Consider the following 26,047-nt stretch of genomic DNA (forward strand, 5'->3'; position numbering starts at 1 on the left):
CTATCGAGCCCCTAAAGTGTGGCTAGAGCAATTGAGGAACTGAATTTTCAATTGTAAATTTTTAAAAAGACTTATTTATTTATTTATTTATTTATTTGAGAGCAATAGCGAGATAGAGAGCAAGCACCGAGTAGGGGGGTAGGGGCAGAGGGAGGGGGAGAAGCAGACTCTCCGCTGAGCAGGGAACCCCCTGTGGAGCTCGATCCCAGGACCCTGAGATCATGACCTGAGCCGAAGGCAGACACTCAACCAACTGAGCCACCCAGGCATCCCTAAATTGTATTTAATTTGAATGTAACTTTAGTAGCCACCTGTGGCTAATGACTATGGTATTGGACCAGACAGGTTTAGCACACAGTAGATGCTCATTGATTATTTTTTTTAATATTTTATTTTTTTAGGGGCTCCTGGGTGGCTCAGTGGGTTAAAGCCTCTGTCTTTGGCTCAGGTCATGGTCTCAGGGTCCTGGGATCGGGCCCCACATCAGGTTCTCTGCTCAACAGGGAGCCTGCTTCCCCTTCTTTCTTCTTTCTCTCCCTGCCTCTCTGCCTACTTGTGATCTCTCTCTGTCAAAATAAATAAATAAAATTTTAATATTTTATTTTTTAAAGTAATCTCTACACCCAATATGGGGCTCCAAATTATAACCCCAAGATCAAGATGCTCTACCAACTGAGCCAGCCAAATGCCCCACATTGAATATTTCTGAATAAACACCCAAAAAGACGACAATCATAGACAGCCAATTAAGACACAAGGTAGGGGGTGCCTGGGTGGCTCAATGGGTTAAGCCGCTGCCTTTGGCTCAGGTCATGATCTCAGGGTCCAGGGATTGAGTCCCGCATCGGGCTCTCTGCTCAGCAGGGAGCCTGCTTCCTCCTCTCTCTCTCTCTCTCTCTGCCTGCCTCTCTGCCTACTTGTAATCTCTTTCTGTCAAATAAAATAAATAAAATCTTTAAAAAAAAAGAAAGACACAAGGTAGATTGGTATGGATGGAAGCAACATAACTCTCATTTTTCATTCACTCGGCCTAACATTGCCAACTCCTCCAACCCTGCCTTGCATAATCTTAATTATTGGCTCGTTACCTCCTGAGCTGGTTATTCTCTCCCTAACCTCCCCAGTTTGTTATTGTCCTTCCTGTGAAATGGGATGGTCCTAAGAGCCCCCTGGAGACTGATCTCATTCTGTCCAGACTGGTCAGACCCAAGCAGAGAAGACTCTCTCCCCGGGGCCCTGGACTTAATCACATGAGAACTGTGTGGTCTAAGTTTCTCCACACTGGCAGGTGGCCAAGCCCCTCTTAAAGGTGACAGTTGAGGCTGTTTCTGCCAAAGAAAGTCACACAGAAAAGAAGCCACAGTGTTGATAGTCCTCTTGCTACTCCTTACAAGAACCGGTACAAGCCCAGGTCAGATGACTTCCAGTCCTGTCACCAGAGACTTTGGTGGCCTCAGGGTCTAAGGAGGAAGGAGTCATGGGGACAGGGCGAGGTGGGATCAGCAACAGGCACGGGCCTCCCGCCGACGGGCAGAGGAGAGCTGGGTCTGCGGTTGAAGAGCAGGCCTGAGGGAGAATAAATGCCAGGGAGATATAGTCCTTTTCAACAGACTTTCCCCAAATATTCACTACCCAAAAAGTTAAAAAAAAAAAAAAAAAAGGACAACCCAAACTAAATAGCAGAAATAGACAATTGAGAAGTCTGGTTACAGGGCAGAATGTACAGATGGTCCCAATTTTGTCAAAATAAACACATTCTGTGGGGTGACCGATTGGGTGGAGGCGGGTGGTGAGAGGGTTCATCCAGGGCAGAACAAAGGAGATAGAAGTTTTTTGAATACATTGCAGGGAGCAGCAGGCAGGTGGTGGTGGGAGGGGGAGCTACAGTTAATGGGGCGCAAGGAAGTATGGGAATGTGGGCCCAGTTGTGAGTAGCCCATTGGTCAGCTGGGGCCTAGGGGTCTCCTGAGGTGGGTCGCTTACAGAGCCTGTTTGCATTCAGCTGGTGGTCACTGTGAGCCCTTCTGCCTTGCTCAGGTTCCCACTGCTCAAGCCTGCAGCCTAACAGCCTCCTGGACATAGTCCCAGACACATTCCACCTACCTTATACATAAGGGCTAAAGGCTCCTCTACCATGTTTGTGAGGATCTATATATTTGTAGCACCTTTTCAGAACACAAATTCTGTATGGTTCCTTGGTGAGGGCGTGAGCAGGGTTCAGGGCATAAAAAAATTTTGCACTTCCTAGTTCCTCTGCTAGGAGAGCTCCTTCCCCAGACCTTCTCATGGTTTGCTGGCTGCTCTCTCCCATGGTAGTGCTACTCTTCCCAGAGACAACCTCCATCGCTCTTTCTAGATCTGCACCTCCCTCAAGCCCTCTGTATGCCCGAGTATGTTTCATAGAGCTTTTCTCACTTCCCAGCATTATATGACCGGTTTCTTTATTTTGTTTGCTCAAGAGAGTAGACTTTGTTCTCCTTTATGGTTGTATCCTCGGCATCTTAAATATGGCCTGGCGCATAGGTAGACAGTCAATAAATTTGTTGAATGACTAAAATGTAACAAAAGAGGGGCGCCTGGGTGGCTCAGTGGGTTTAAGCCTCTGCCTTTGGCTCAGGTTGTGATCCCAGAGTCCTGGGATCGAGCCCCACTTCCGGCTCTCTGCTCAGCAGGGAGCCTGCCCCCCACCCAACTCTCTCAGCCTGCCTCTCTGCCTACTTGTAATCTCTGTCAAATAAACAAATAAAATCTTTAAAAACAAATACAACGTAACAAAAGTGTCCATTCTCTGTCCCCAGCTTGGGGTGTTCCGCCTAAGCCCTTAAGCCTAAGCCCTTAAGTTCAAGTACAGTTCTCCCAACTCCCACCAAGGATCCAGAGGTCACTTTAGAGCATCAGCTTTTAAACTTTTTGACCCTCTGAATAGGAAATACATTCCCCAGTGCTTACACGTGTACATGTTTATGAAAATGAAACAGACCAAAAAAAAAAAAACCTGTACGAGGAGCAATTTTTTCTTTTCTTTATTTTTCCTTTTCTTTTTTTCTTTCCTTCCTTCTTTCTTTCTATCTTTCTTTCTTTACCTTTCCTTTTGTTTAATGCTGCTCTTCACTCCTGGAATAGATTTCACCACCTGCTAAAGGGTCCCCCTTGCCTTACAGCATTTCCAGGAGGAGTCAGAAACATCATTCGTGGTCTAGCCTCAGGGCAACTGCTACACTTGCATACTCCTCCTTCCACCCCAGAATTAGTGGATGAGAATCTTATCAGAAAGTGTAAATGCTTAACCTTCCCTCTCCCCCAACAGTCCCCAGACTCTGGGTGATTCCAAAGCCTGACAAAGCCTAAGAGCCATCTTTTGGGAGTTTCTGAGTATCCAGAGGCTTCTGGTGGGGACTTGTGTCAGGCACATGCACATTTAAGGGAAGGGGCTGATGCTTCAGTCCTGAGTAGCAGTACAGATGACCTCCACTTTATTTATTTATTTTTAAATATTTTATTTACTTATTTTTGAGAGCACAAACGAGCCTGAGAGTGGGGGGGGGCGGTGCAGAGGGAGAAGCAGACTCCACTGAGCAGGGAGCCCAATGCAAGGGCTCCATCCCAGGATCCTGGGATCATGACCTGAGCTGAAGGCAGACACTTAACCAAACCAGCAACCAATGATCCCCACTTTATAAAAGTAAATCCTTTTCCACCTAAGCCCCTGGCAATTCCTAGTCCTCTGCCTGGAAGTTCTTCTGGTGACTTTCCTGCTTGCCTGACTCCAGCCCTCGAGAGCCACTGCCTGCTCCAGGGGCACACCCAGTGAAGGGGCCCTGCTTTCCCTGAGGACCTTAACCCCTACTCCTCCCCGTGCTCTCCACAGTCTCTTTTCCTTCACACAAAATCACTTCTGTTTTCCCTGTTCTTACCAGAAGGTTTAAGAGCCCTCCCATACCCAGCTCTTAGAACAAAAAATTCTAACCACAATTGCTGGTTAAGGTGGCCCATTTCCAGCCCCGCCCCCAGAAGAGAGTATGAAGCCTTCACCCTCCCACTAGAAACGACTTTTGATGCCAGGAATGCTGCACTCCCCTTGCCAAAGAACTTTACACTGTTTACATTCTGAAACCCTGCTACAAAGCCTCACACATACAATAAAACATTTTTTAGCCCCTACTGTATACTATACATCCAAACTCAGCACTTCCAGACAACACCTCATTTAATTTTTGAAGCAGCCCTCAGAGGTATATAGTATCCTCACTCCCATTTTAGAGATGGGGTAATTGAGGCCCAGAGGGACTAAATGATCAGACCCAGGTCCTGTGGTTTAAGGGGAGGAGCTCTGGGGCTGTCAGCAGCCCTAGCCCTCAAGGGCTGAAGCTGCAGGCGCTGACAGAAGGGAATCTTTCTCTACCGTTTGTGCAGTTGTCACTTAGAGGGACCTTGGGGTAGAGGTGCCTTGGCCCCCAAGTGCTGCGGGATGCATTGCTGCTTCTCTTTAGGGTTGGGTTTTCACAAGTGTCCACTCCTGGTGAATTTAGAATAACTTCTGACCCCCAAGGCCTGGCCCCTTCTCCCTTTGGCTGAGTTCTCTCCTCAGGCCTCTGCCAAGACCTTCTAAAATAGAATTTGGGGACTGGGAAATAGCATTCTCCCTGTATGCCCAGGCTGGCTGGACTGGAGCCCCAGTAGAGGGTTTAATCTGGGCTTACACTGATTTATGAGATCCTAAGAAAAAAAAGCCCCAAGGCAGCTCCAGCACTTATCCACAGTGGCTTTTTCTGGGGATGGGTGTTACATCGATGTGTTTATTTGCATAGTCTCTTTTGTTCAATAAACATGCATTAGGTTTTTAAATCAATACTCGTTATTTAAAAAGTTTCAAATGAGGAAAATTTGGCTGTAAATACTTCGGGGAAATCAGCCTAATACAGATGTTCCTCACTGGACCTTAATATGCAATTAAAAAATATTAACCATATTAGCTACAAATCAAGCTGCCTGAATTCCAATCTCATTGCTGTCAATTAGCAACTGTGACTCCCTGCAAGTTTCTTAACCTCCATAAAAACGGGGATCAGGGGGCGCCTGGGTGGCTCAGTGGGTTAAGCAGCTGCCTTTGGCTCAGGTCATGATCTCAGGGTCCTGGGATTGAGTCCCGCATCGGGCTCTCTGCTCGGCAGGGAGCCTGCTTCCCTCTCTCTCTCTCTCTGCCTGCCTCTCCGTCTACTTGTGATTTCTCTCTGTCAAATAAATAAATAAAATATTTAAAAAAAAAAAAAACGGGGATCATACTAGTACTTTCCTTGCGTTATTAACAGACGCTCAGCAATTGCAGCCGCTGTGTGTGCTCCGGGTCCTGTTTAATCATTTAAGTCACAGCACAAGTCTGTGGGGGCAGGTACCGACGCTATCCCCATTTTACAGCTGAGGCCACTGAGGGTGCGCTGCCTGTGAGCAGGGATTTGAGCCCAGGCAGCCTAACACCAGAACCTATCTGCAAGCTACTCGTCGAGAGCTGCCTGTCAAAAAAGGGCTGATGTAGGGACGCCTGGGTGGCTCAGTTGGTTGAGCGGCTGCCTTTGGCTCAGGTCATGATCCCAGCGTCCTGGGATCGAGTCCCACATCGGGCTCCTTGCTCCGCAGGGAGCCTGCTTCTCCCTCTGACTCTGCCTGCCACTCTGTCTGCCTGTGCTCGCTCTCACTCTCTCTCTTACAAATAAATAAATAAAATCTTTAAAAAAAAAAAAAAAAAGAGCTGATGTAGCCCATCATAAAACGCTTTAAGGCGCTTACTAAAAGTCTGGCGCTTAATAAGTGCTCAATTAAGTTTGCTACGGTCACATTAATACTCGGAGTTTTACGGTTGTCCTAAAACTAACACGCATACATGGCGACTTAATTCAGCAGAAAAATCACAGAGCTGGCTGAGGCCGGTGGACCCCGCGCGGGAGTCCCGGCGAGCGCCCACCCGGCGACAGCGAGGGTAGGCGGGCAGGAAGCCGGGGTGGCCAGCGCGCCCCGCCGCCTGCCCCGGCCCGGGGGCGGGGTCGCGGAGGCTCCGCCCCGCAGTCACCTGCCGCAGGTAGAGCGCGCGGCGCGGGGCGCTCGGCCATGTCTGCGGAGAGCGCGGGGCCGCCGTCCGGGCCGCTGTGCCCCGAGCACGGCCAGGCTCTGAGCTGGTTCTGCTGCTCCGAGCGACGGCCCGTGTGCGCTGCCTGCGCGGGGCCCGGCGGCCGCTGCCGGGGCCACCGCATCCGCCGGGCGGAGGAGCGCGCGGAAGAGCTGCGGGTGAGCGGGCGGGGTCGCCGGAAGGCGGGGCGGGGGGAGGAGAGGGGAGGCTCTTGAAGGGAGGGGACGCCGTGGCGGAGCGCCGAGGGGGACCCGGCGGGGACCCGGCGGCAGGTCCGGGGCCCAGGCCCCGCGGGGGTGCTGGCCGTGGAACTAGGCAGTTAAGGGTGGGGCCTTTGGAGTCATGGGGACGTGAGTTCGAATCCCGCCTCCTCCCCACCTCGCTCGGAGTCTCGTAAGTCTCAGAGCCTCAGCGCCCTCATCTGTAGGGCAATAATAGCGCGCATTTATTGGGGTGGTTGTGCGAGAGACCCAAGATAATGGGGGAAATGCTCTGTAGTCTACCACATAGTGGCGGATCCAGCTGCCCACTCTTCCTCCGTTGCATCTGTCGAGGGGTGAGAGCCAGGCCTGGCCTTGGGCCATAGGCCGCTGCACGTCCTGGGACGACGTGTGCCCCACGTCCTGCCCCGGTGGAAGCTGACCTGAGATAAAGCCCGGCCCTCCTCCCTCCTCAGCCCCTGGGCTCAAAGCCCCTCCCCCCGTCCACCCTTCAGGTTTCCCGGTGAGGTGATTTCTTTTCCCTTTTGGGGTTGGCCTTGACTATACTCCAAACTGGCTCGACCAGGGTAAACGGAGGGGGTGGGGTGGATCTCAAGAGGTTCTTGTTGGATCTCTTCCCCTAGAGTTCCTCCTCACCTCCACTCCAGTTACCTCCAAGCTGTCACCTTCGTCACCACCTGCCCCTGATCTGACACCGGGGAGTCCACGTTACCCTGCGTCTTCGTCCCTCCTTCCGTCCTAGTTGCGGTCCCTGGGGATTTCCTTGCAATTTGATTAAGCCGCTTGGTTTGCCCAACCTTACCCGAGTGCTCTGCCCACCTGTGAGGCCTGAGGGCTCTCCCTGGGGACTCAGACTGCAGGGTAATAAACACACCTAGCTGACTGGCCAGGAGGGATTCGCTTACTCAGTGACACACCCGAAAGCTCCTGGCTGGTCCTACCTGTCACCGCTACCCATCATCCATAGTAGTGAGGAAAATAGGCTCAGATAATGTGATGTGATAAACTTGCGTAATGCTGGAAACTTTGCAAGTGCCATAGCACTTCAACGTCCATCATCTCACTCCATTCGGACCAAACTTTGGAAGTGATAGCCTACCTCCATTTTACAGATGAGGAAACTGAGGCCCAGAGCAGACCGATCACTCCTCCAAGGATTCTAATATTCAGGAACTGGATCAAAGGAATCATTAACTTGGTCAGACAAAACCACCTCTTGGTTCAGCGGAGGGAGGAAGTGGTACGAATGGGTGTGAGAATGCAATAAAAACTTAAAAAAAGGGCGCCTGGGTGGCTCAGTGGGTTAAGCCGCTGCCTTCGGCTCAGGTCATGATCTCAGGGTCCTGGGATCGAGTCCCACATGGGGCTCTCTGCTCAGCAGGGAGCCTGTTTTCCTCCTCTCTCTCTCTGCCTGCCTCTCTGCCTACTTGTGATCTCTCTCTGTCAAATAAATAAAATAAAAAATCTTTAAAAAAAAAAAAAAAACTTAAAAAAAAAAAAAAAGTTGCCACCAGAGCAGAATCCTAGTGGTGGAAGGGCATGAAGGCTGGGGCAGGGTGTCGGGGCAGGTGCTTGATTCGGAATGCCTCTGTCCAGGGTGTCTTCCCGGAACCCTACTGAGGTCCTAAGTATGTTCACCTCTTTGCGTGGAGGGAGGAATTTCTTTACTTCTCTTCTTTCTCCAATTTTGAGTATCTTATGACATTTACATACTCCTTCTGTCATCCCTCTAGTGGCAAAGAAATTTTGCCCCAGGGAAAGATGGTTAGCATTCACAACTTCTCTCTTACCTTCGTGGTTCTTGTCCTGTCGCTTTTTCTAAGTTACACTGGGTTTCCTTCGTACTCTGGTGTGTGCTGATCACAGCTTCCTCGAAGCAGCTCCGTTCTTTTTCTCAGTATTTGGAGCAGAGAAGCATCAGATGGAATTCCTGACTGTGGGGCAGGAAGGATTTGCAAGGGTCGCCTAGAAGAGGAACCCAGCTGCCTTTTGGCAGACGGAACCGGGGCAGAGCTCTGAGGAGAAGCCATGGAGGAGCTGTTGGCTAGGAAGGAGTCATGTTCAAGCTCCTGGAGAAATGGAGTAGAAAAGCAGGCGCCTGGCAAGTCACCTCTCTGGGGGCTTCAGTGTTTTCATTTCTAAAAGTCTCCCCTGCTCCCCTGGGGGAACGCACCCAGCTCTGGCCGATGTGAACCGTGGCACCTCTTGTGGTCCCAGAAGTGGATGTTCATTTATTCAGCAAATATTTATCCAGGGCCTCTATGTGTAGAAGAAACTTTCTTCTAGGTAGTGGCCCATAGCGAACAAGTCAAAGGTCATGGTGCTCGTGTTCCAGCCATGCGGGGAAATATACAAAACAAGGAAACACACCCAGAAGATACAGGCAGAGGTGTGATAAATGCAAGAAAGAAAAATAAGCAAAGTAAGGGAATGGGCTGTGAGGGTGGTCAGGAAGGGCTTCTGAGGAGGTGACCCTGAAAGGAGTGGGGGAGGGGACTTGCATATAAGTGGCTATACCCCTTTATATATCCAGAAGACTGCTGGCTGCCTAGGAAGCAGCAGGTGCAGAGACACTGTTGTCAGAAAAAGTTTGGTGTGTTTATGGGACAGAAAGAAGGCCAGTGTGGAGAGTGCTAGGAGGTGACATTGGCACAGTAGGCAGAGTCCCATCAGACAGGGTCTTGTTGGGTAAAGTGGGATGCTTGATCTCACTGTGAGTGTGCTGGAGAGCCATTGGAGGGTGTGGAGCAGGGACGTGACTGGACCTAATTTCTCTCCTGTGAGAGATAATGGCTGTCTGGGCAGAATAATAGGAGTAGAGGTGACCAGAAGTGGCCAGAGGAGAGAGAGAGAGAGGAAAAGAGAGGAACTGCCGAGTCAGGGCTGATAGGACTCACTGAGGGATTAGATACATGCCGGCTTGGAGAGTAATCCCAGGGTGTGGGGTTGGGGTAAGGAGGTTGATGATTGCTAGAGAATGGGGACATCTTAGGGAAGGGCAGTTTGAGAAGCCGTGTTCTTCTGCTGAGGTGTGGAAAGCCAGGGAGCTGGGTCAGAAGGAACGCTGAGAGCATGTGCAGGAAAGTGATTATGGTGATGGGCGGATTTTAGGAGAAGGAGGGAACTGAAGCCACAGAGTGGGTGATAGACATTGAAAAGTGGTAAGACTAGGGGCGCCTGGGTGGCTCAGTGGGTTAAGCCTCTGCCTTCAGCTCAGGTCATGATCTCAGGGTCCTGGGATCGAGCCCTGCATCGGCCTCTCTGCTCAGCAGGGAGCCTGCTTCCTCCTCCTCTCTCTCTCTCTGCCTACTTGTGATCTCTGTCTGTCAAATAAATAAATAAAAATTAAAAAAAAAAAAAACAAAGAAAAGTGGTAAGACTAACGTTTGGGTGGCCTCAGCCGAGCTGAAGGATGGTTGGACTGGGGAATCTAGAGTTAGTTATCTGGAAGGATAGAAGTGGCAGGGTGTGGGCCCCTTAAATGAAGAATTTGAGAGTGCTATAGTTCTCAGTAATAGCAAGGTCTGGGATGTGACCCTGGGTGCAAGTGGCTGAGGTGGGATAAGAGGGGGGAGATCACTGGGATGGTGGGATGGAGTGGATGGATCAACATGGAACCAGACACCATGGGTGTCCTTTGCATTGCAGAACAGGATCGTGGACCAGTGTGAGAGGCTGCAGATTCTGAGTGCCAGCATCACCAAGTATGTCGCCGAGGTCCTGCCAGAGAAGAACCAGAGAGCGGTGGTAAGTAGTTCTCCTTCTCCTATGCTCCGGACTCCTCCTAGGATAAGACTCCAGCCTCCAGAGTGTGGACCAGTCTGGGATCCCTTCCCAACCTCACAGACTCACTGTGCTTGCTACTAGCAAAGCTGGATGCCCGGGAAGGTCCGTTTCCCATCTCTCTGAGCTGTGCTCTTACCATCCGGGCAGAGAAGACGATTCCTGGGACCACACTGGGGCAAATACTGCTGGAAAAGGACTTTTTTGGGGTAAAGGATCAGGAAGGGTAGCATTCTTCCACCATCTGAGTATGTAGTGGTCAGCCCCTAAATTAGAAAATAACCTCTGGACTTGGACGTGGAGTGTTCTTTACGACAATCTTTATACAGTAGGTGGCAGTTACAGTCCTATTGACAGATGGGGAAATGGGTCACCTAGAGGTTAACTGACTTGCCCCGGGTCCACAACCTCCTGCCAGAGTCAGATCCAGGGCCTGGATCTTCTGACTCCCAGGCCAGTGCTCCTTCTGCGACTCCCCTCTGCCGATCCTTTATCTAAGTGACCCCACTGCCACTGCCACCTCCTCACTCTCAGCTATGCCCCTCACGGGTCGGGACTGTGGATTTCTTTCAGGACATGCCATCCTTCCTTCCCCAGCATGGACAATGGTGCAGGCTTGGCACGGTCTTAGTCAAGGTTCTTTTGATTGTGTAGAATGAAACCCAGTTGAACTAGCTTGCACAAAAACAGGGAATTTCCTGGCAGGATACAGAAGCCTCTAAGAACCTGAAGGAGAGAAGAAGCTGCCAGGAGGCCAGGCAGCTCTTCTGTGCTCAGTCGTGCATCTCTTAGCATGACCATTCCTCTCTCTCTCTCTCTCTCTCGCTCTCACTCTTTTTCTTCATCCTTTTTATTTTCTTGCCTTGATGGCGCTGGCTATGGCCCCAGTACAATATCAAAAGAAGTAAGGGTAGCAGATGCAGACTTCAAAGGGTACACTCACAGTGTTTCGCCGTTTAACGTCTGTGAGCACCCACCACATACCAAGCACCATTGTGCTCTATGCTCGAGATTCCACAGTGAACAAAACATATGGAAATTCCTGTTTTCCTGAAACTTACATCGTTAGCCGGGGCAGGTGGATGGGTAGGGAGGGGAAGGCCAATAATTAAATACATGCTATGTCAGAAGGTCGAAGGTTTTATGGAGAAGTTCAGCACAGGAAGGGGGACGTGCTTGTTGGGAACGGGGTTTGTAATTGCATACGCTGTGATTGGGAATGACCTAAGTAAGGGTTGATATTTGCACAAAATTTACAGAAGGTGAGGGAACAGACCAGATATCTGAGGGAGAGTTCTAGAAAGAGGGAATGGCAAGTGCAAAAGCCCGAAGGAGGAGCAGCAAGGGGGCCTCTGAGCTGGAGGCAGAGTGAAAGAAAGCTGCAGGAGGTGACGTCCGAGAGGCAGGGTATGGGGGGAGCTGCATAGTATCCTCGCTGGCCATACAGGGGCTTTGCGTTTAGTTTGGGTAAAGTCGGAAGTCTTTCGAAATTTCTGTGCACAGTAAGATTATATGACTTAAGATTAAAAAGGAACACAGTGGGGCACCTGGGTGCCTCAGTCAATTAAACGTCTGCCTTCGATTCAGGTCATGATCCCAGGGTCTTGAGATTGAACCCGCATCAGACTCCTTGCTCAGTGGGGACCTGTTTCTCCCTCTCTCTCTACCAGCTAGCCCTCTCACTATCTCTCCCTCTCTCCCTGCTGTATAAATAAAATAAAGTCTTTAAAAATAAATAAAAATTAAAAATTAAAAGGAAGACTAGCTACTATGTTGAGAAGTGACAATAGGTAAAAGCAGGGAGAATGATTAGTAAGCTGGTGTCATAACCCAGATGAAAGACAAGAGTGGTTTAGACATGAGTGATGGTGAGAAGTGTCTGGATTCTGTGTTTGTTCTGAAGGGAGAAACAGCAGAATTTGCTGATGGCTTGGATGTAGGCAAGAGAGAAAGGTACAGGAAGGGGGGCAGGATAACTGTTAACTTTTTTTTTTTTTTCCTTAAAATGCCTTGATTTGAGAACTGGAAGGATGAGGTAGCCATTTACCAAAGTGGGGTAAGACCACATGTAGAGTGATGGTTGACAGGGGAGATTAGGTGTTCAGATGTGGACATGTTAAATTTGAGACGCCTGTTAGATATCCCAGGGAAGATGTTGAAGAGGTGGCTGGATATGTGTAAGTTGGGAGAGGGCTAGGCTGAAGACAGATTCCTTGAGTGTATAAATGAGTGATATAAACTGAAAGCCACAGGAAGGGATGAGATCACTAAGTGATTAAGTATAGATAAGAAAAAAGCAGGGATCCAAGGACGGAGCTCCAGAGCACGGTTAACCATTAAGAAGATAGAAGGATAGAAGGAGGGTGCCTGGCTGGCTCAGTCGGAGGAGCCTGGGACTCTTGAGCTGAAGGTCATGAGCTGGAGCCCCACATTGAAATTAAAAAGAGGAAGAGGAAGATGAAGATAGGAGGAATCAGCAAAGTCGACCAAGAAGTCACCAAGTAAGGTGAGAAATGAGAGTGGGCCATTGGATTGAAAAACAGGTTCATCAGTGGAGATTATGATGGAGGGAGTGTCTTGTAGAGTGGTGGAGTGGAAGTCTGATCCGAGTGGGTTGCAGAGAAAACAGAAGAGTAATTCGCAAGAGTTGGCACAGCCAACACTTGAGGAGCTCTGCTGTAAGAAAGGAGCTGAGAAATGGGATGATAGTCGGGGGGGATGGTATTGGATCAAGAAGGTATTTTTAAGATGGAAGAAATTATTCTGTGTATGCTGGTAGGCATCGTCTGGTAGAGAGGAGACAATTAATGGTGAAGGAGAAAGGGGGAAATGGAGAGGTAGCTGGAGTTAAGAGCCTGGGCATTCACGCGCTGAAACGGAAGGCAGAGTGTAGGGGCGCACGTGCAGATACAGGGGTAGGTGATGGGCAGAGCTTGTGTAAGTTCTCTTCTGATTGCTTCTGTTTTCCATTATTTATCATGTTTGCTGCAGGCTCTTAATGATGCCATTGGTCAGTTTATAGATATGCTTTATTCCCCATCAATCAATTGCCAAACATGACAATACACTAATACATGCTAAACCATCTTGAATTCCTTCTAGTAAGCTTGATCATAAGTTTTTTTTTTTTCACTTTAAATTTTGAGGTAATTGTAGATTCACATATAGTTGTAAGAAATGATCATAGAGCCATATCCCCTGTGCCCTTTGTCCAGGTTCCCCTAATGATTACAGGTTACCTAACTGTATAGTACAGTATCATAGCCAGGACATCGACATCCGTACAACCCACCTTATGCACATTTCAGCAGTTTAACCTGCACTCTGTCTCTGTGTGTGTGTGTGTATTTAGTTCTGTGCAGATTTACCTCATGTAAATTCGTGTGATGTCTCCCACAGCCAAGATAGAGAACAGTTCCATTGTAAGGGTCCCTCGTGCTACCCTCTTAACACTGAGCTCCCTCCTCTCCTTCCCCTTATGTTACCCTTATACAAAATTTCTAAGGTTGGATTGCTAATCTTAGTTTGGGGTTTTGGGTGTGTGTTTCAGGATTTTTGTGTCTATACTCAAGAGTGAGATTAGCGTATGAATTTCATATTTTGCGTAGTCTTTATCAGATTTTGGTGTTGAGGTTCTATAAATCTTATTCAATGAGTTGGGAGCTCTCTGTTTCCACTGGAGGTGTTTGTGTTAAGACTGGAATTATCTATGCCTTGAATAATTGGTGACACCTCCTGTGAAACTAGCTGGGATGGTGTTATTTTTGCAGGTGAATTTTTTTTTTAAGATTTTATTTCTTTATTTGACAGAAAGATCACAAGTAGGCAGAGAGGCAGGCAGAGAGAGAGGAGGAAGCAGGCTCCCCGCTGAGCAGAGAGCCCGATGAGGGGCTCAATCCCAGGACCCTGGGATCATGACCCGAGCCGAAGGCAGAGGCTTTACCCACCCAGGCACCCCTTTGCAGGTGAATCTTAACTACTGATTCATTTCCTACCATGACTAAAGGGTTCTTTCTTTTTCTTTGGTTTTAGTAATTTTTTTCAGATAAATTATGTATTTTGTCTATTTTTAAAGTTAATGGCATAACGTTGTTCTTAATCTTTTTTTTTTAGATATTTATTTAAGAGAGAGAGAAAGTACAAGTGGGGAGTGGGGGAGGAGAGAGAGGGAGAAGCAGGCTCCCCGCTGAGCAGGGAGCCTGAGGTGGGGCTCGATCCCAAGACCCTAAGATTATGACCTGAACCAAAGGCAGAAGCTTAACCAACTAAGCCACCCAGGTGCCCCCCTAAGTTTTTCTTAATCTTGATTAAAGTTGCCACTGGCTTGTCTATTTTGTTAGTCTTTTCAAAGAACCAGCTTTTAGTATGTTGATCCTCTCTTTTGTATCTCTTTTTAAAGTTTATTTTTTTCTAGTGATCTCTATACCAAGGGGCTCGAACTCACAACACCAAGATCAAGTCACATGTTCTTCCAACTCAGACAGCCTTAAAAAAAATCTCATTATTATTTCCTCTTATCTTTTTTTTTAAGATTTTATTTATTTATTTGTCAGAGAAAGAGACAGAGAGAGCATGAGCAAGGGCAGTGGCAGGCAGAGGGAGAAGCAGGCTCTCCACTGAGCAAGGAGCTGATGCAGGACCCAAGTCGAAGGCAGACACTTAATTGACTGAGCCACCCAGGTGTCCTTTCCTCTTTTTTTTTTTTTTTTTTAATTTTATTTATTTACTATTTACTTGACAGAGAGAAAGCACAAGCAGGGGGAGTGGCAGAGGGAAGGCAGATGCCTAACCCACTGAGCCACCAAGGCGCCCTTAGGCATCCATTCCTCTTATCTTCATAATTATTTTCCTTCCGATTTTTTGGGGGGTGGAGATATATGCCATTGTTATTTAACTCCCTCGGCTGAACACAGTCTATTAAATGTAGTCTGTCTTCTTTCTCAAGGTCAGCATTTAAGCCGTATATTTCCATCACAAATGTGATACGATATTTTCATTCAGTTATAAGTATTTTTAAATGTCCATGATGATTTGTTATTTTACTATGTGTTATTGGAAATAGGTTTTTAAATCTCCAAATGTATGGTTTTACTTTTTAAATTATCATTGTTTTTTCTTTTCCAGTAATTTCTAACTTAACTTCATTGTAAGTCTGCATATTAGTTGTTTGAAATTTGTTGAGACTTGCTCTATACCCTAAAGCATGGTCACTTTATGTAAATGTTTCACATTCAGATCTTTTCCATACTTATTAATTTTTTTATCTACCATATTTACTGAACGTTGGCAGGGAGCATTTATAATTTCATATCATGCTGTAGATTTGTCTATTTTTCCATATAATTCTGTCTTTACTGTTCTCATAAGTTTAGAGGAGTGTAAAATTCTAAAATAAATGCCAAGCTGCATTCAGGGCAATAGAGTCTGAGCTCTGGATTACACCGGTTTTCAGTTTCCTTTCCACATTTGGACTCCAGGGGATTTCCTTTACTTAGCTGCCAGAGCAGCTTGACTTTTAAAAGGATGCTTTGGGCTATTTTTCCAGCATTTCTGTGCTTTGTTTTAGGATACCGTTTAGTTTATTCTGGCATATCTTTGGAAAAGGAAATTTTTTTTTACTCTGTCGCGCTTTACCAGGAATGAGTCAAGAAATGTGTTGAAATTGATTACAGTCTTCTCGTGAGAGAGTGTCTGCTGCATCTTGGGCCGGCGTCTGTTCTTGGTCCTGCTCACAGACGTAGTACAGACGTGGCTATGGACACCCACCCCTGTGGGCGAGCAGCAAGGTGGGATAGAGAGAACAATAGCTAATGTTGTTGAACACTTCTGTGCTGGGCTTTGTTCTGTTTACTTTGTATATATTAACTCATTTAATCTTCTACAATAATCTCATAAGGTAGGTACTATCATTACCCTCATTTAGCAGATTAGAAAACTGAGGCATAGGGAAGATTAGTGTTCAGCATCCTACGGAGAGTAAGTGGATTGGTTAAGGTTTAAATCTAGGCACTGTCTGTCTCTAAAGCCTAACTTCCTGGGGCGCCTGGGTGGCTGAGTGGGGTAAGCCTCTGCCTTTGGCTGAGATCATGCTCTTAGGGTCCTGGGATGGAGTTCCATGTCTGGTTCCCCGCTAGGTGGGGAGCCTGCTTGTTCCTCTCCCTTTGCCCCTCCGGCCCATGCACTGTCTCTCTCTCTCTCTCTCTCTCTCTCTCTCAAATAAATAAATAAAATCTTTAAAAAAATAAAGCCTAACTTCCTAACTCGTGTTTTATGTTGGCTCAGGGAACACTGAAGTTGGAGTCAGAACTAACTCGTGGGTTCACTGAGGCCACTTAGGTTCACTCTCTTCCTGTCCCCTGGGCAAATCATGGGTCTCAGTTTCTTCTGTAAAGCAGGGGTCATTACCCCCTTCACTGTACAGAGCAGGTGTGCATGGGCAGGGCACAAAGAAAGCTGTTGGCTCTCCTCGACATTCGGCACGAAAGAGACTGTTCTACCTCTCCCTTGTCTGGCAAGACTGCAGGTGTTTCATGCGACATTTGGGGAGGATCAATTGTCAGATGGCACTGGGGGAAAGAGAATCGTGTTGGACTGAGAGTCCAAACAGCTGGGTTCTAGTCCCAGCTTTGTCCCTGACTTGGCCTATGAGCGCTACCAAGAGATTTTTGACTTGATCAGAGGAAACTTTCCCCTCAGTCATTCAGTGACTGTTTGAGGACCTCCTGTGTGCTAGACCCTGTGCTGACTACTAGGAGGGCCATGTTAGCTAACCCGGAGGGGATGGCATACCTCTGGCATGAATAAGAAGTCTACCACGGAAGCCATTGGAATGGACAGATTTAGGAAAGAAGATTTTTTTCATTCAGACATAATCAGAATATTGACTGGACTACTGTTGGCATGGATCCTATTGATGGAGAAGACTTTGTAGGGTCTTTCACTCTGTAATTCTCTAATTCTCTGACCTTGATCCCTTGGCCTTGGTATTCTCGACTATGAAATAATTAGTTCTAGTTGGTCCCTAGACCGTGCCCAGCTCTTCCATTCTGTGATCCTAAATCTAAGATATGACCTGGTTGTCTGAATCTCACATTTCTTTACCCTAAACCATATTTGGGAACTCTTCTCTTTTTATTTTCTTTTTTTTTTTTTTTGAGAAGGTATAACTTCTTTTTTTTTTTAATTAACAGATAATGTGTTATTTGCCCCAGGGGTACAGGTCTGTGACTCATCAGTCTCACACAATTCACAGCACTCACCATAGCACATTCCCTCCCCAATGTCCATCATCCAGCCACCGCATCCCTTCCACCACCCTCCACTCCAGCAACCCTCAGTTTGTCTCCTGAGATTAAGAGTCTCTTATGGTTTGTTTCCCTCTCTGGTTTCCTCCCATTTCATTTTTTCCTCTCTTCCATATTTGGGAACTCTTAAGGCTGGAATGGCGTAAGCACTGTTCCTTCCACGACTGTGCCTGTGCCAGACATGGCTAATCAATCCCAGCACTCCTTCCTACTGAGCCCAGATCCTCTTAATCTTGACTGGGGCTTGGCTAGGACCCGATTCCCTGTGTTATCCCTCACCAGAGCACGGCCAGCGCGGCGCGGGAACTGGTCATCCAGAGGCTAGGTGTGGTGAGGAGTTTGTGTGAGAGCGAGGAGCAGCGGTTGCTGGAACAGGTGCATGGTGAAGAGGAGCGGGCCCACCAGAGCATCCTGACACAGCGAGTCCACTGGACTGAGGCGCTGCAGAAGCTCGACAGCATCCGGACCAGCCTGGTGGCCATGCTCACCCATCTGGATGACCTCCAGCTGATTGTAAGTCAGGCAGGAGTGAGGACACAGCCAGTGGACCAGACACCCCAAAGTCTAAAACATCCAGAATGTGTATTGGTAGGAGTTGGGTAGATAAGGATAATTCAGAGCAGGGATGAGGCAAGGAAATAAAAAGGGAAATAAAACTAAATGGATTTTTTTGGGGGGGGGGGCACCTGCTAACCATTCTTTCAATAGTGAGTAAATATTTGCTGAGTGTCTACTATGAGCCATTGTGCCCTGGGGTGGGGTGACAGGATACAGCTGTTAGCGCCTCACAGCCTTCCGAAGCAGAAGAATACCTAAACTGATAGCGGAGAGTTATGTGTTCTGGCAGAAGACATCACTGGGAGACAGAGACCCCGCAGTCCAGGCTTGTAGGTGGCAGGGGTGAGGGGCAGCTTCCTGAATGAAGTACCTTTGAAGCTGGTGCCTGACAGGTAAAGAGGAGCCACTACATTGAAGGAAGTGGGGAGCTAGAGACAGGGCTAAGAAGCAGAGGAAGGGAAAAGCCCGGGGATCCCTAATTGGACTGCCCAGAAACGACCGTGGGTCATACTTTCTATAGAGATAAGTACTGCAGAGTACTTTCTATAGAGATGCAGATGCTTGCGGTTTTAATGGGACAGTCTGACGTGTGAGGAAATATGCCAGCAGAGAAATCAGAATGTGGAACAACAGAGCTGTTCTGCCGTTCAAGTAGAGCAGTTTCCATTGCTGCCCTAGATTGTGCCTTCACCAGGTCCCACAGCTTCCGCGTCAGAGCACATTCTGTCCCAAACTGGGACGGTCCCAGGAGAAGAATCAGTAAGCGTCCCAGCCATCCCAGAGCTGGCAGTCTGCGGGGGTGGCAAGGAGTTGGTAAATACGGGGTCCTGTGAAGGAACCGCAGGATTCACCGCCCCGGGGTATGGGAGCCAGTGATCCAGGCGATCCATTCTCAGTGTGCAGTGAGAGCTGTGTGAAGAGCCCAGAGAGCTTTGCTTGGGGTCTTAAAGCAGGAACAGAATGCTTTGTCCCAGAGATGGCCCACATGGCACCCTCCTTGCCAGTCGAACATACTTAAGTTTTGACTTCCTGCTGAATTCCTGGTCCCCAGCCTGATTCTGTTTTCTTTTCTTACAGCAGAAGGAGCAGGAGATTTTTGAGAGGTGAGTATGGCTCTGTCATTTGCCTGGGCAGACGTGCAGACTGTTGCCCACAGGCCTGTAACTAGTCCGTGGCATTCAGGCTCTGCTGGTCTGGGGAGAAAGCCCACTGTGTGCCGTCTGGCTGCGCGCCTGTCCCAGAGCCATGAACGGGGGTCTTCCTGCGCCTAACTTGGAGACCTGGTTTAGATCCCTGGGCCGGGGTCATAAAAGAAACACTTAGCAATGGGAGGCTTGCCAAAGGCTTTCTGAATGTTATCCTGCTACAAAATCTCCAGTCCCCTGTTGGAGTGTTTTACACCGCCCCCCCCCACCATCTACAGATGAAAATACCGAGGCTCAAAGAAGGGCAGGGACTTGCCTACGACCCATAGCTGGGGCGCAGACCCACACCCCACACCTGTCCCATCACCCTTTTCTCTGCCTCAGTCCCCCTTTCCCTGAGAAAAGAATCTTTGAAACCTAGGTGTGCATTACCACCGCTCACAGTTTGCATTTTAATGAAGCAGTATTAAAAGCATTTCACCAGGCTCTCCCAGGTCCTGAGAGGCTGGGAGCCAAGAGCCCGAGGAAGTGGCCAAGAGGATGTAATTTGCCAGGCAAAGAAATTAAATTCTTGCAGCTTCTGTGAGAGATTTCAGAGCTATATCTGGGGAGCACAGCCCATTCTTCTTAGCTGTTTTTATACTTAAATTTCAACAGTAATACATGTGCATGGGAGAAAGAGAAAACAATGCCATCAGTATAAAAACCACTGAAAATTTAAAATGTCTTGGGGCGCCTGGCTGGCTCAGTGGGTAGAGCATGTGACTCTTGGTCTCAGGTTTGTGAGTTCAAACGCCACACTGGGTGTAGAGATAATTTAGGAGAAATTTTTTTTCCCCCATTCCCTTCCCAATCCCATTCCCTGGAGGTGATCAGCTTTAACAGTCAGTGATGTATCTTGTGGGACTTCCCTATGTAAACAGGGTCACGGGAGAGTATGATTGGACTTGTCGACCTCTAAAAAAATATATATATTTTTTAACACACTAGGGATTGTTTTACTGCTTGCTGTTCTATAACTTATCAGGCTCTCTTGGAATCTCTCCGTGTCAGTATGTATAGATTTACCTCACTCTTTGGCAAGTCTGTGAAGGCTCCCCTGGTGTGGATGACCCCAGCTTTATTTTACAGTTTCCTTTAAAGGCTTGGCTTATTCCTACTTTTCCCCTCTTAATCTTTCCACACTTCTGCTAGTCTTCTCTTTCTCCTTTATCTTCTTCTAAAACCATCCTGTTTTCAATTTTAAGCTGTTCTGGTTTTTGAAAAAAAAAAAACTTAATCTTAAAATTTTTTTTTTAATTTTGGTATTTTGGTATGTTTCAAATGTAGAAAAAAATTGGAAAATAGTATAAGGAGTTTCACCTAGAAATTCTAATTGTTAGTATTTTGCCACATCTGCTCTCTTTCTTGATCTGTTTGTCTCTTCCTTCCTTTCTATTTAACAAATGAATATGTGGCACTAACTGTTTCCACCCTATTTGAGAGTAAGTTGCAGAAAGTGAGACTTTTTTTTTTTTTTTAAGATTTTTTATTTATTTATTTGACAGAGAGAGATCACAAGTAGGCAGAGAGGCAGGCAGAGAGAGAGAGGAGGAAACAGGCTCCCTGCTGAGCAGAGAGCCCGATGCGGGACTCGATCTCAGGACCCTGAGATCATGACCTGAGCCGAAGGCAGCGGCTTAACCCACTGAGCCACCCAGGCGCCCAGAAAGTGAGACTTTTTAGGTCTAAATACTTCAGCATCTTTCTTTCAAGAACAAAGACCATCTCTTACATAACTATAGTGTCACTATTAAGCTCAGGAAATTACTGTTGATGTGATACTATTATCTAATACACAGTCCATATTCAAATGTTGCCAGTTGTGCCTGCAAAGTTCTTAACGGTGTTTGGTGTGGTTTTTGTTTTATGTTTTTTGTTTCCTGATCCATCTGGAATTCCTGATTTAATCTGGAATTTATTCCTTAGCCTTTTAAAATAACAATAACGGCAAAATACTTTAAAAAAAAGATTTTAATTGTCAGAGAGAGCAAGAGTGAGAGCACAAGCAGGGGGAGCGGCAGGCAGAGGGAGAAGCAGGCTTCCCTGCCAAGCAGGGAGCTAGATGGGGGATTCGATCCCAGGGCTCTGGGATCATGACCTGAGCCGAAGGCAGATGCTTACCCGACTGAGCCACCCAGGCGTCCCCACGAGTTTTCCCTTCTGAACCATGAGGTGCTGGACCAGCTGGTTGTCTAGACTCTAGAGTCTGCAACTGGCCTCAGATTTGCCTTGGCTTGACTCAGCACTGCCAACATACGTTCCTCTTTTCTCCCCGCCTGATGGCTGGGGCTCCTCCAACCCCAGATGCAGTGCTTCGAGAAAGTGGCAACAGACCCTCTCTTGTCCTGACCACAAAGAGCCTTTGTTACCAGAGCCTGCTCTCAGCGTTTCTAGGGCTCTGTTCACCTTGCACTTCCCAATCCAGGCCAGCCACTGGCAGTCTTGCAAAGGGCTTGCATCCATGAGATGTGACCCACTCTCTCTCCCTGCTCCTTCATTATGGGCAGAGTCAGGAAATTAGGGAAGAGTGTGCTCTCAGAACCCAGTTCAGAGATCTGCAAAGCTCCTTGGCAAACCCTTATTTTGCCCTATACCGCTTTGATCATTTTCATTTTAAATCAAGGGGAAAATTACGTTGAACAGTGCCTGGATGCCAGGCTGGATTTGTTCTGTTTTTGCCTGGAGTCAGGACTTGAACGCAGCTCCCCTTTTTAGCTGAGTGCTTTCTTTGAATCTTCAAATGGGATAACAGCCCTCTCCCAGGTTATTGCAAAGATTACGCGAGAATAGAGGGAACTGGATACTTAATAAATGGTCATTCTCCCCTCCTAGGCATCTTCTGTTCCTATATTTCCTCCAGCCCAACCTAGTGCCCCTGTGAGCTGAGGAGAGGTGGCTATTGGGAGCAAAGCACTGGAACCAATTTATGGTTCGGATGATAATTGATAGTTCCTTCTTGTGGGATCCCTCAAGGATATTTGCATTTTAAGAGCAGAGGAGTGGCTGTACCTTCTTACTGAACCAGTAGGTTTTGGAAGGAGGCGGGGTTTTCACCACATAGGAGGGGGGGGGCGGGAGGGAGGCTGGTGCATGAGTGGCTCAGGTCCCGTCCCTGCTCTGCTGCTAACTTAGAGACCCAGCAGGTTGTTTCTCCCACAGAGGAGACCAACTCCAAGTTCTAATACTGGCACCAAGTATTTACCTCCCTGGAAATTGTCTGCCTCACTGGAATTAAAGCCCCTGGAGGGGGTGCACAAGGGGAAAGTCCAGCTTCCTGTTTGGCTTAGGCCTCCTTTTAGGGGGCTCTTGTGTGGGGCCTGGCTGCCAATCTTGGTGTCACCCTCATGGGAAGATGATTTTACTCCTGTCCCTTTCCCATCATCCTATATTGATCCAGATCCTTTCCAGAACCTTCCTGAACCTGTTTTTTGTTTTGTTTTTCTCCCCTCCACAAGGACTGAGGAGGCAGAGGGCATTTTGGATCCCCAGGAGTCGGACAAGTTAAACTTCAATGAGAAGTGCATTCGGAGCCCACTCCTTACCCAGCTCTGGGTGACAGCGGTTCTTGGGTCCCTCTCAGGTTAGGAACTGTTAGGGCCCAGCGCCAATGGGAACAACTGGGTGGCTGGCTGGGGTGTGCTGCTGGGTCACACCGGGGAGCAGAACATTTGGCACGGCAGCTAAAGCAAACAGTGACACTAGATGAGGCTTGTCATTCGTAAAGCCAAGGTGCTGGACAGGCTTGGGGCAGCTGGGTCCTTCCTATGTCCAGACCAAACTGGTCTGAGGGCTCTAAGAAAAATCCGGTTCGTGTAAGTCCCAGCTCTGTCCTGCCCGAATGGGACAGCTTGGTATTATTTCTTGGAAACCGAGTTTCTCTTTAAGAAGGTACAAGTTCTGGAGGGCATGTGGAGTGAGAATTGAGCTGCCTAGGTTTGCCTCACTTACTCCCTCACCAGACACTGACTCAGGCCAGCTGTGGCCTGGCACCGTGCTGCGTGCTAAGGCCATGGGGCTGAATGCGGCCCGCCCTTCTACCTGCAGGGATGCCCACTCAGTGCGGAAGTTCTCCAAGCAGAACCCCCCAAGCTAGGTGGCAGCTTCTGTGCCCCTGGTTGGAGTGTTCGCACAATTCACAGAGAGGTTAGGGTCATGGGTTGACTTGTTCCTCAATTTTTAGCCCTCCTCCCTTGTGTGTCAGCCTTCAATGTTGAGTTTAAGCTCTAGCTCGTCCTCTCTGGATTCTCTTATCAGAGAGTGCCTGATTTGCCAGCAGTCCCATTTCATGAGTTGTTGCAAAGTACAGATCTGATGCTTCCTAGCTCCCAGGGGCCGTGCCCCAGGGACAGATCCCATCTGGGGGCCGCAGAGAGGCTCAACGGGAATGCTCTCTGATCAGTGCTGGCTGCTGGATATGGGAACAAAATGCCAGGTCTTCATTCTGCCCTGCCACCAACTAGGTGTGTGACTTTAGGCAACTTGCTTCCCTCTGGGCCCTCTTTCCAATTTACACATGAGGGTCTCAGACTAGTAAGAACTATCATCACGGCCACAACCTGGTGAGCACTTACAAATGCTCGGCACTTCAGATCCTCACGCCCACCCTGTGATAAGTCCGACTGATCCCCATTTTACAGATGAGGCGACTGGGGCTCAGAGAGAGGAAGTGGCTTGTGCGAGGTAGCGCACTGCCAGGGAGTAGGGAGGAAGCCCTTTGCACCTGATAGGGCCGGGTTAGGGCTGAGGGTGGGCCTTGGGTGACTCGGAGACTTCTTCCTGGCAGGCACGGAGGACGTGCGTATCGACGAGAGGACTGTCAGCCCCTTCCTGCAACTGTCAGATGATCGAAGGAGCCTGACCTTCAACGCCAAAAAGTCCAAGGCCTGTGCAGATGCCCCTGAGCGCTTTGACCACTGGCCCAATGCCCTCGCGGCCACGTCCTTCCAGGCTGGGCTGCACATCTGGATGGTGAACGTCCAGAACAGCTGCGCCTATAAGGTGGGTGTGGCCCTGGGCCAGCTCCCCCGCAAGGGCTCCGGCAGTGACTCTCGTCTGGGCCACAACACCTTCTCCTGGGTCTTCTCCCGCTATGACCAGGAGTTCCGTTTCTCACACGACGGGCAGCACGAGCCCCTGGGGCTGCTGCGCTGCCCCAGCCAGCTGGGCGTGCTTCTAGACTTGCAGGCGCAGGAACTGCTCTTCTACGAGCCGGCCTCCGGCACGGTGCTCCACGCCCACCGCGCGCCCTTCTCGGGGCCCCTCTTCCCAGTCTTCGCGGTGGCTGACCAGACCATTTCCATCGTACGCTGACCCGCGGCCACCAGGAGCCCCAATCTAGCCCCTGCCACGCCTCCAGGCCGTGTTCCTACCCAGCGGTCTCTTCCCCAAATGTTGCCTCTGCCCAGGGGGCTGCTTGCGGAGGGGGAAGGGTCTGTCCTGTTTCAGGTCTGGTTTCGGGGGGGGGGGGACCTGCTGGCTATCTGTGGGGAGCCTGCTACCCCCTGGGCCTTGGGCTCCCAAATCCACCAGGCATTTGCCCCTCTGAGGGCATCTTGTTCACTGCGTCATGTCTGGCATCCAGCACAGGGTCCGGTGCCTACTGGTTGTGCAATAAATATTTGGCGAGCGAACGGCTGGATGGAAAGGTGCCTGGGTGTGTGGTAGAGTCTTTCGAGACGCACCGCAGGGCGACCTGGGGTGAGGCCTTCAGGCCCCACACAGCTAACGGAGTAGGAGGGCCCCACGTAGGGAACATGTATGTTAGTAAAGATTGTAAAAGGTTGAGTGTCTTCCATGTCCTCTGTGGGTGATCGCACAAATCCCCCAAGTGTTAGCTCACATCTTAAGAGATGCAACGGCTAGAAAAGAGAGCCCTTCCTCACCCTCTTCCGCCCGCCCAGCACAGCACACCCAGCCAGACGAGCCTTAAGACGGTCCTGGGCCCTGCATTGCTAGAACCAGGGCAAGCCCCTTCCTGCTCTCTGAGGTCACGTTACAACAGTGGTCCTCACCATTCCTGTTTTATCTAGGAACAAAGGCAATCTTACCTACAACTTCAGGCCCCTGGGCTCAAAGATCAGTGTCAGAGCCCTCCCCGCTCTTCAGTTTGCTCAATAATTTACTCCAAACACTGGGTAGCTCAAATCCAGTCCACAGACCGAATGGCAGCTTTTTTGGTTGAGATGACTTCTGAGGCCCTTGCAGCTGTGACAGCACAGCTCACAACCCACGTCCCCACTGCCCGCTACTTAGGAATTAATGTCACCTGGGCTTTGCACCAAACCCAAGGAAGAGAGACCAGGAAGTATGGCCTAGTCTGAGAAGAGCCTCCCTGCCCTCACGTGGGCACAGTCTCTGCCCAGAAACCTGGGTCAAAGACCATCTTTTTACTCGGCACCTGAAGGCCCCCCTTATGCCTTGCTCCCCAAACTGCCCATCTAACTCAGGCACCCTCAGTCTGCAGTTCATGGCCCTCCTGCCAGGAATGCATCTTATTCCTCTGCCCACTGAATGTCACTGCAGTTCGGGGCTACTCTGGGCCCTCCCTGGCTGTTGGCACCAGAACACAACACCGTGTATGTGCCTGGCAGTTTTATGTATTAGGGCTCTAGTAAGATCTCCCATAACAAGGGAGGGCCCTGCTGCTAAAACAAAGTTTGAATGTGCCTGATTCTGAAGGTCATTGGGCCCTCAGTGAATCTTGTAGGCGAGGAGGGTGGGAAAGACACAGGTGTGATAAATAAACCACGGCAGAGGCGAGAAGCAGGGCTCAAAGGGCTTTTTTTTTTTTTTTTCAAAGATTTATTTTATTTATTTATTTGAAAAACAGAGATCACAAGTTGCGAGAGGCAGGCAGAGAGAGAGGAGAAAGCA

General features: G+C 48.9%; 1 protein-coding gene across 2 annotated transcripts; it reads left to right on the forward strand.

Annotated features, from left to right (window-relative positions):
- The first annotated feature begins 6,039 nt into the window (after positions 1-6,039).
- On the forward strand, positions 6,040-24,818 carry BSPRY (B-box and SPRY domain containing). Of its 2 annotated transcripts, none has more exons than XM_045081739.1 (6): positions 6,040-6,279; positions 9,991-10,089; positions 17,712-17,942; positions 19,065-19,090; positions 22,630-22,754; positions 23,958-24,818. In XM_045081739.1, exons 1-6 carry the CDS (start codon positions 6,103-6,105, stop codon positions 24,482-24,484), a joined length of 1,185 nt encoding a protein of 394 aa, XP_044937674.1. In that variant the 5' UTR covers positions 6,040-6,102; the 3' UTR covers positions 24,485-24,818. The 2 variants fall into 2 exon arrangements, with proteins under 2 accessions (XP_044937674.1, XP_044937675.1); XM_045081740.1 differs by having other exon boundaries at positions 19,068-19,090.
- Positions 24,819-26,047: the final 1,229 nt, after the last annotated feature.

This window comes from Mustela putorius, unplaced genomic scaffold, assembly GCF_011764305.1.
Source record: "Mustela putorius furo isolate JIRA1106 unplaced genomic scaffold, ASM1176430v1.1 tig00000580_pilon_pilon_pilon, whole genome shotgun sequence".
NCBI lineage: Eukaryota > Metazoa > Chordata > Mammalia > Carnivora > Mustelidae > Mustela > Mustela putorius.

Bases quoted from the DNA above. Each gene is read 5' to 3' on its own strand.
- BSPRY (XM_045081739.1), top strand. From the start codon at position 6,103: ATGTCTGCGGAGAGCGCGGGGCCGCCGTCCGGGCCGCTGTGCCCCGAG. The intron at 6,280-9,990 runs GTGAGCGGGCGG...TTTGCATTGCAG, and splicing joins AGCGCGCGGAAGAGCTGCGG to AACAGGATCGTGGACCAGTG. The intron at 17,943-19,064 runs GTAAGTCAGGCA...CTTTTCTTACAG, and splicing joins TGGATGACCTCCAGCTGATT to CAGAAGGAGCAGGAGATTTT.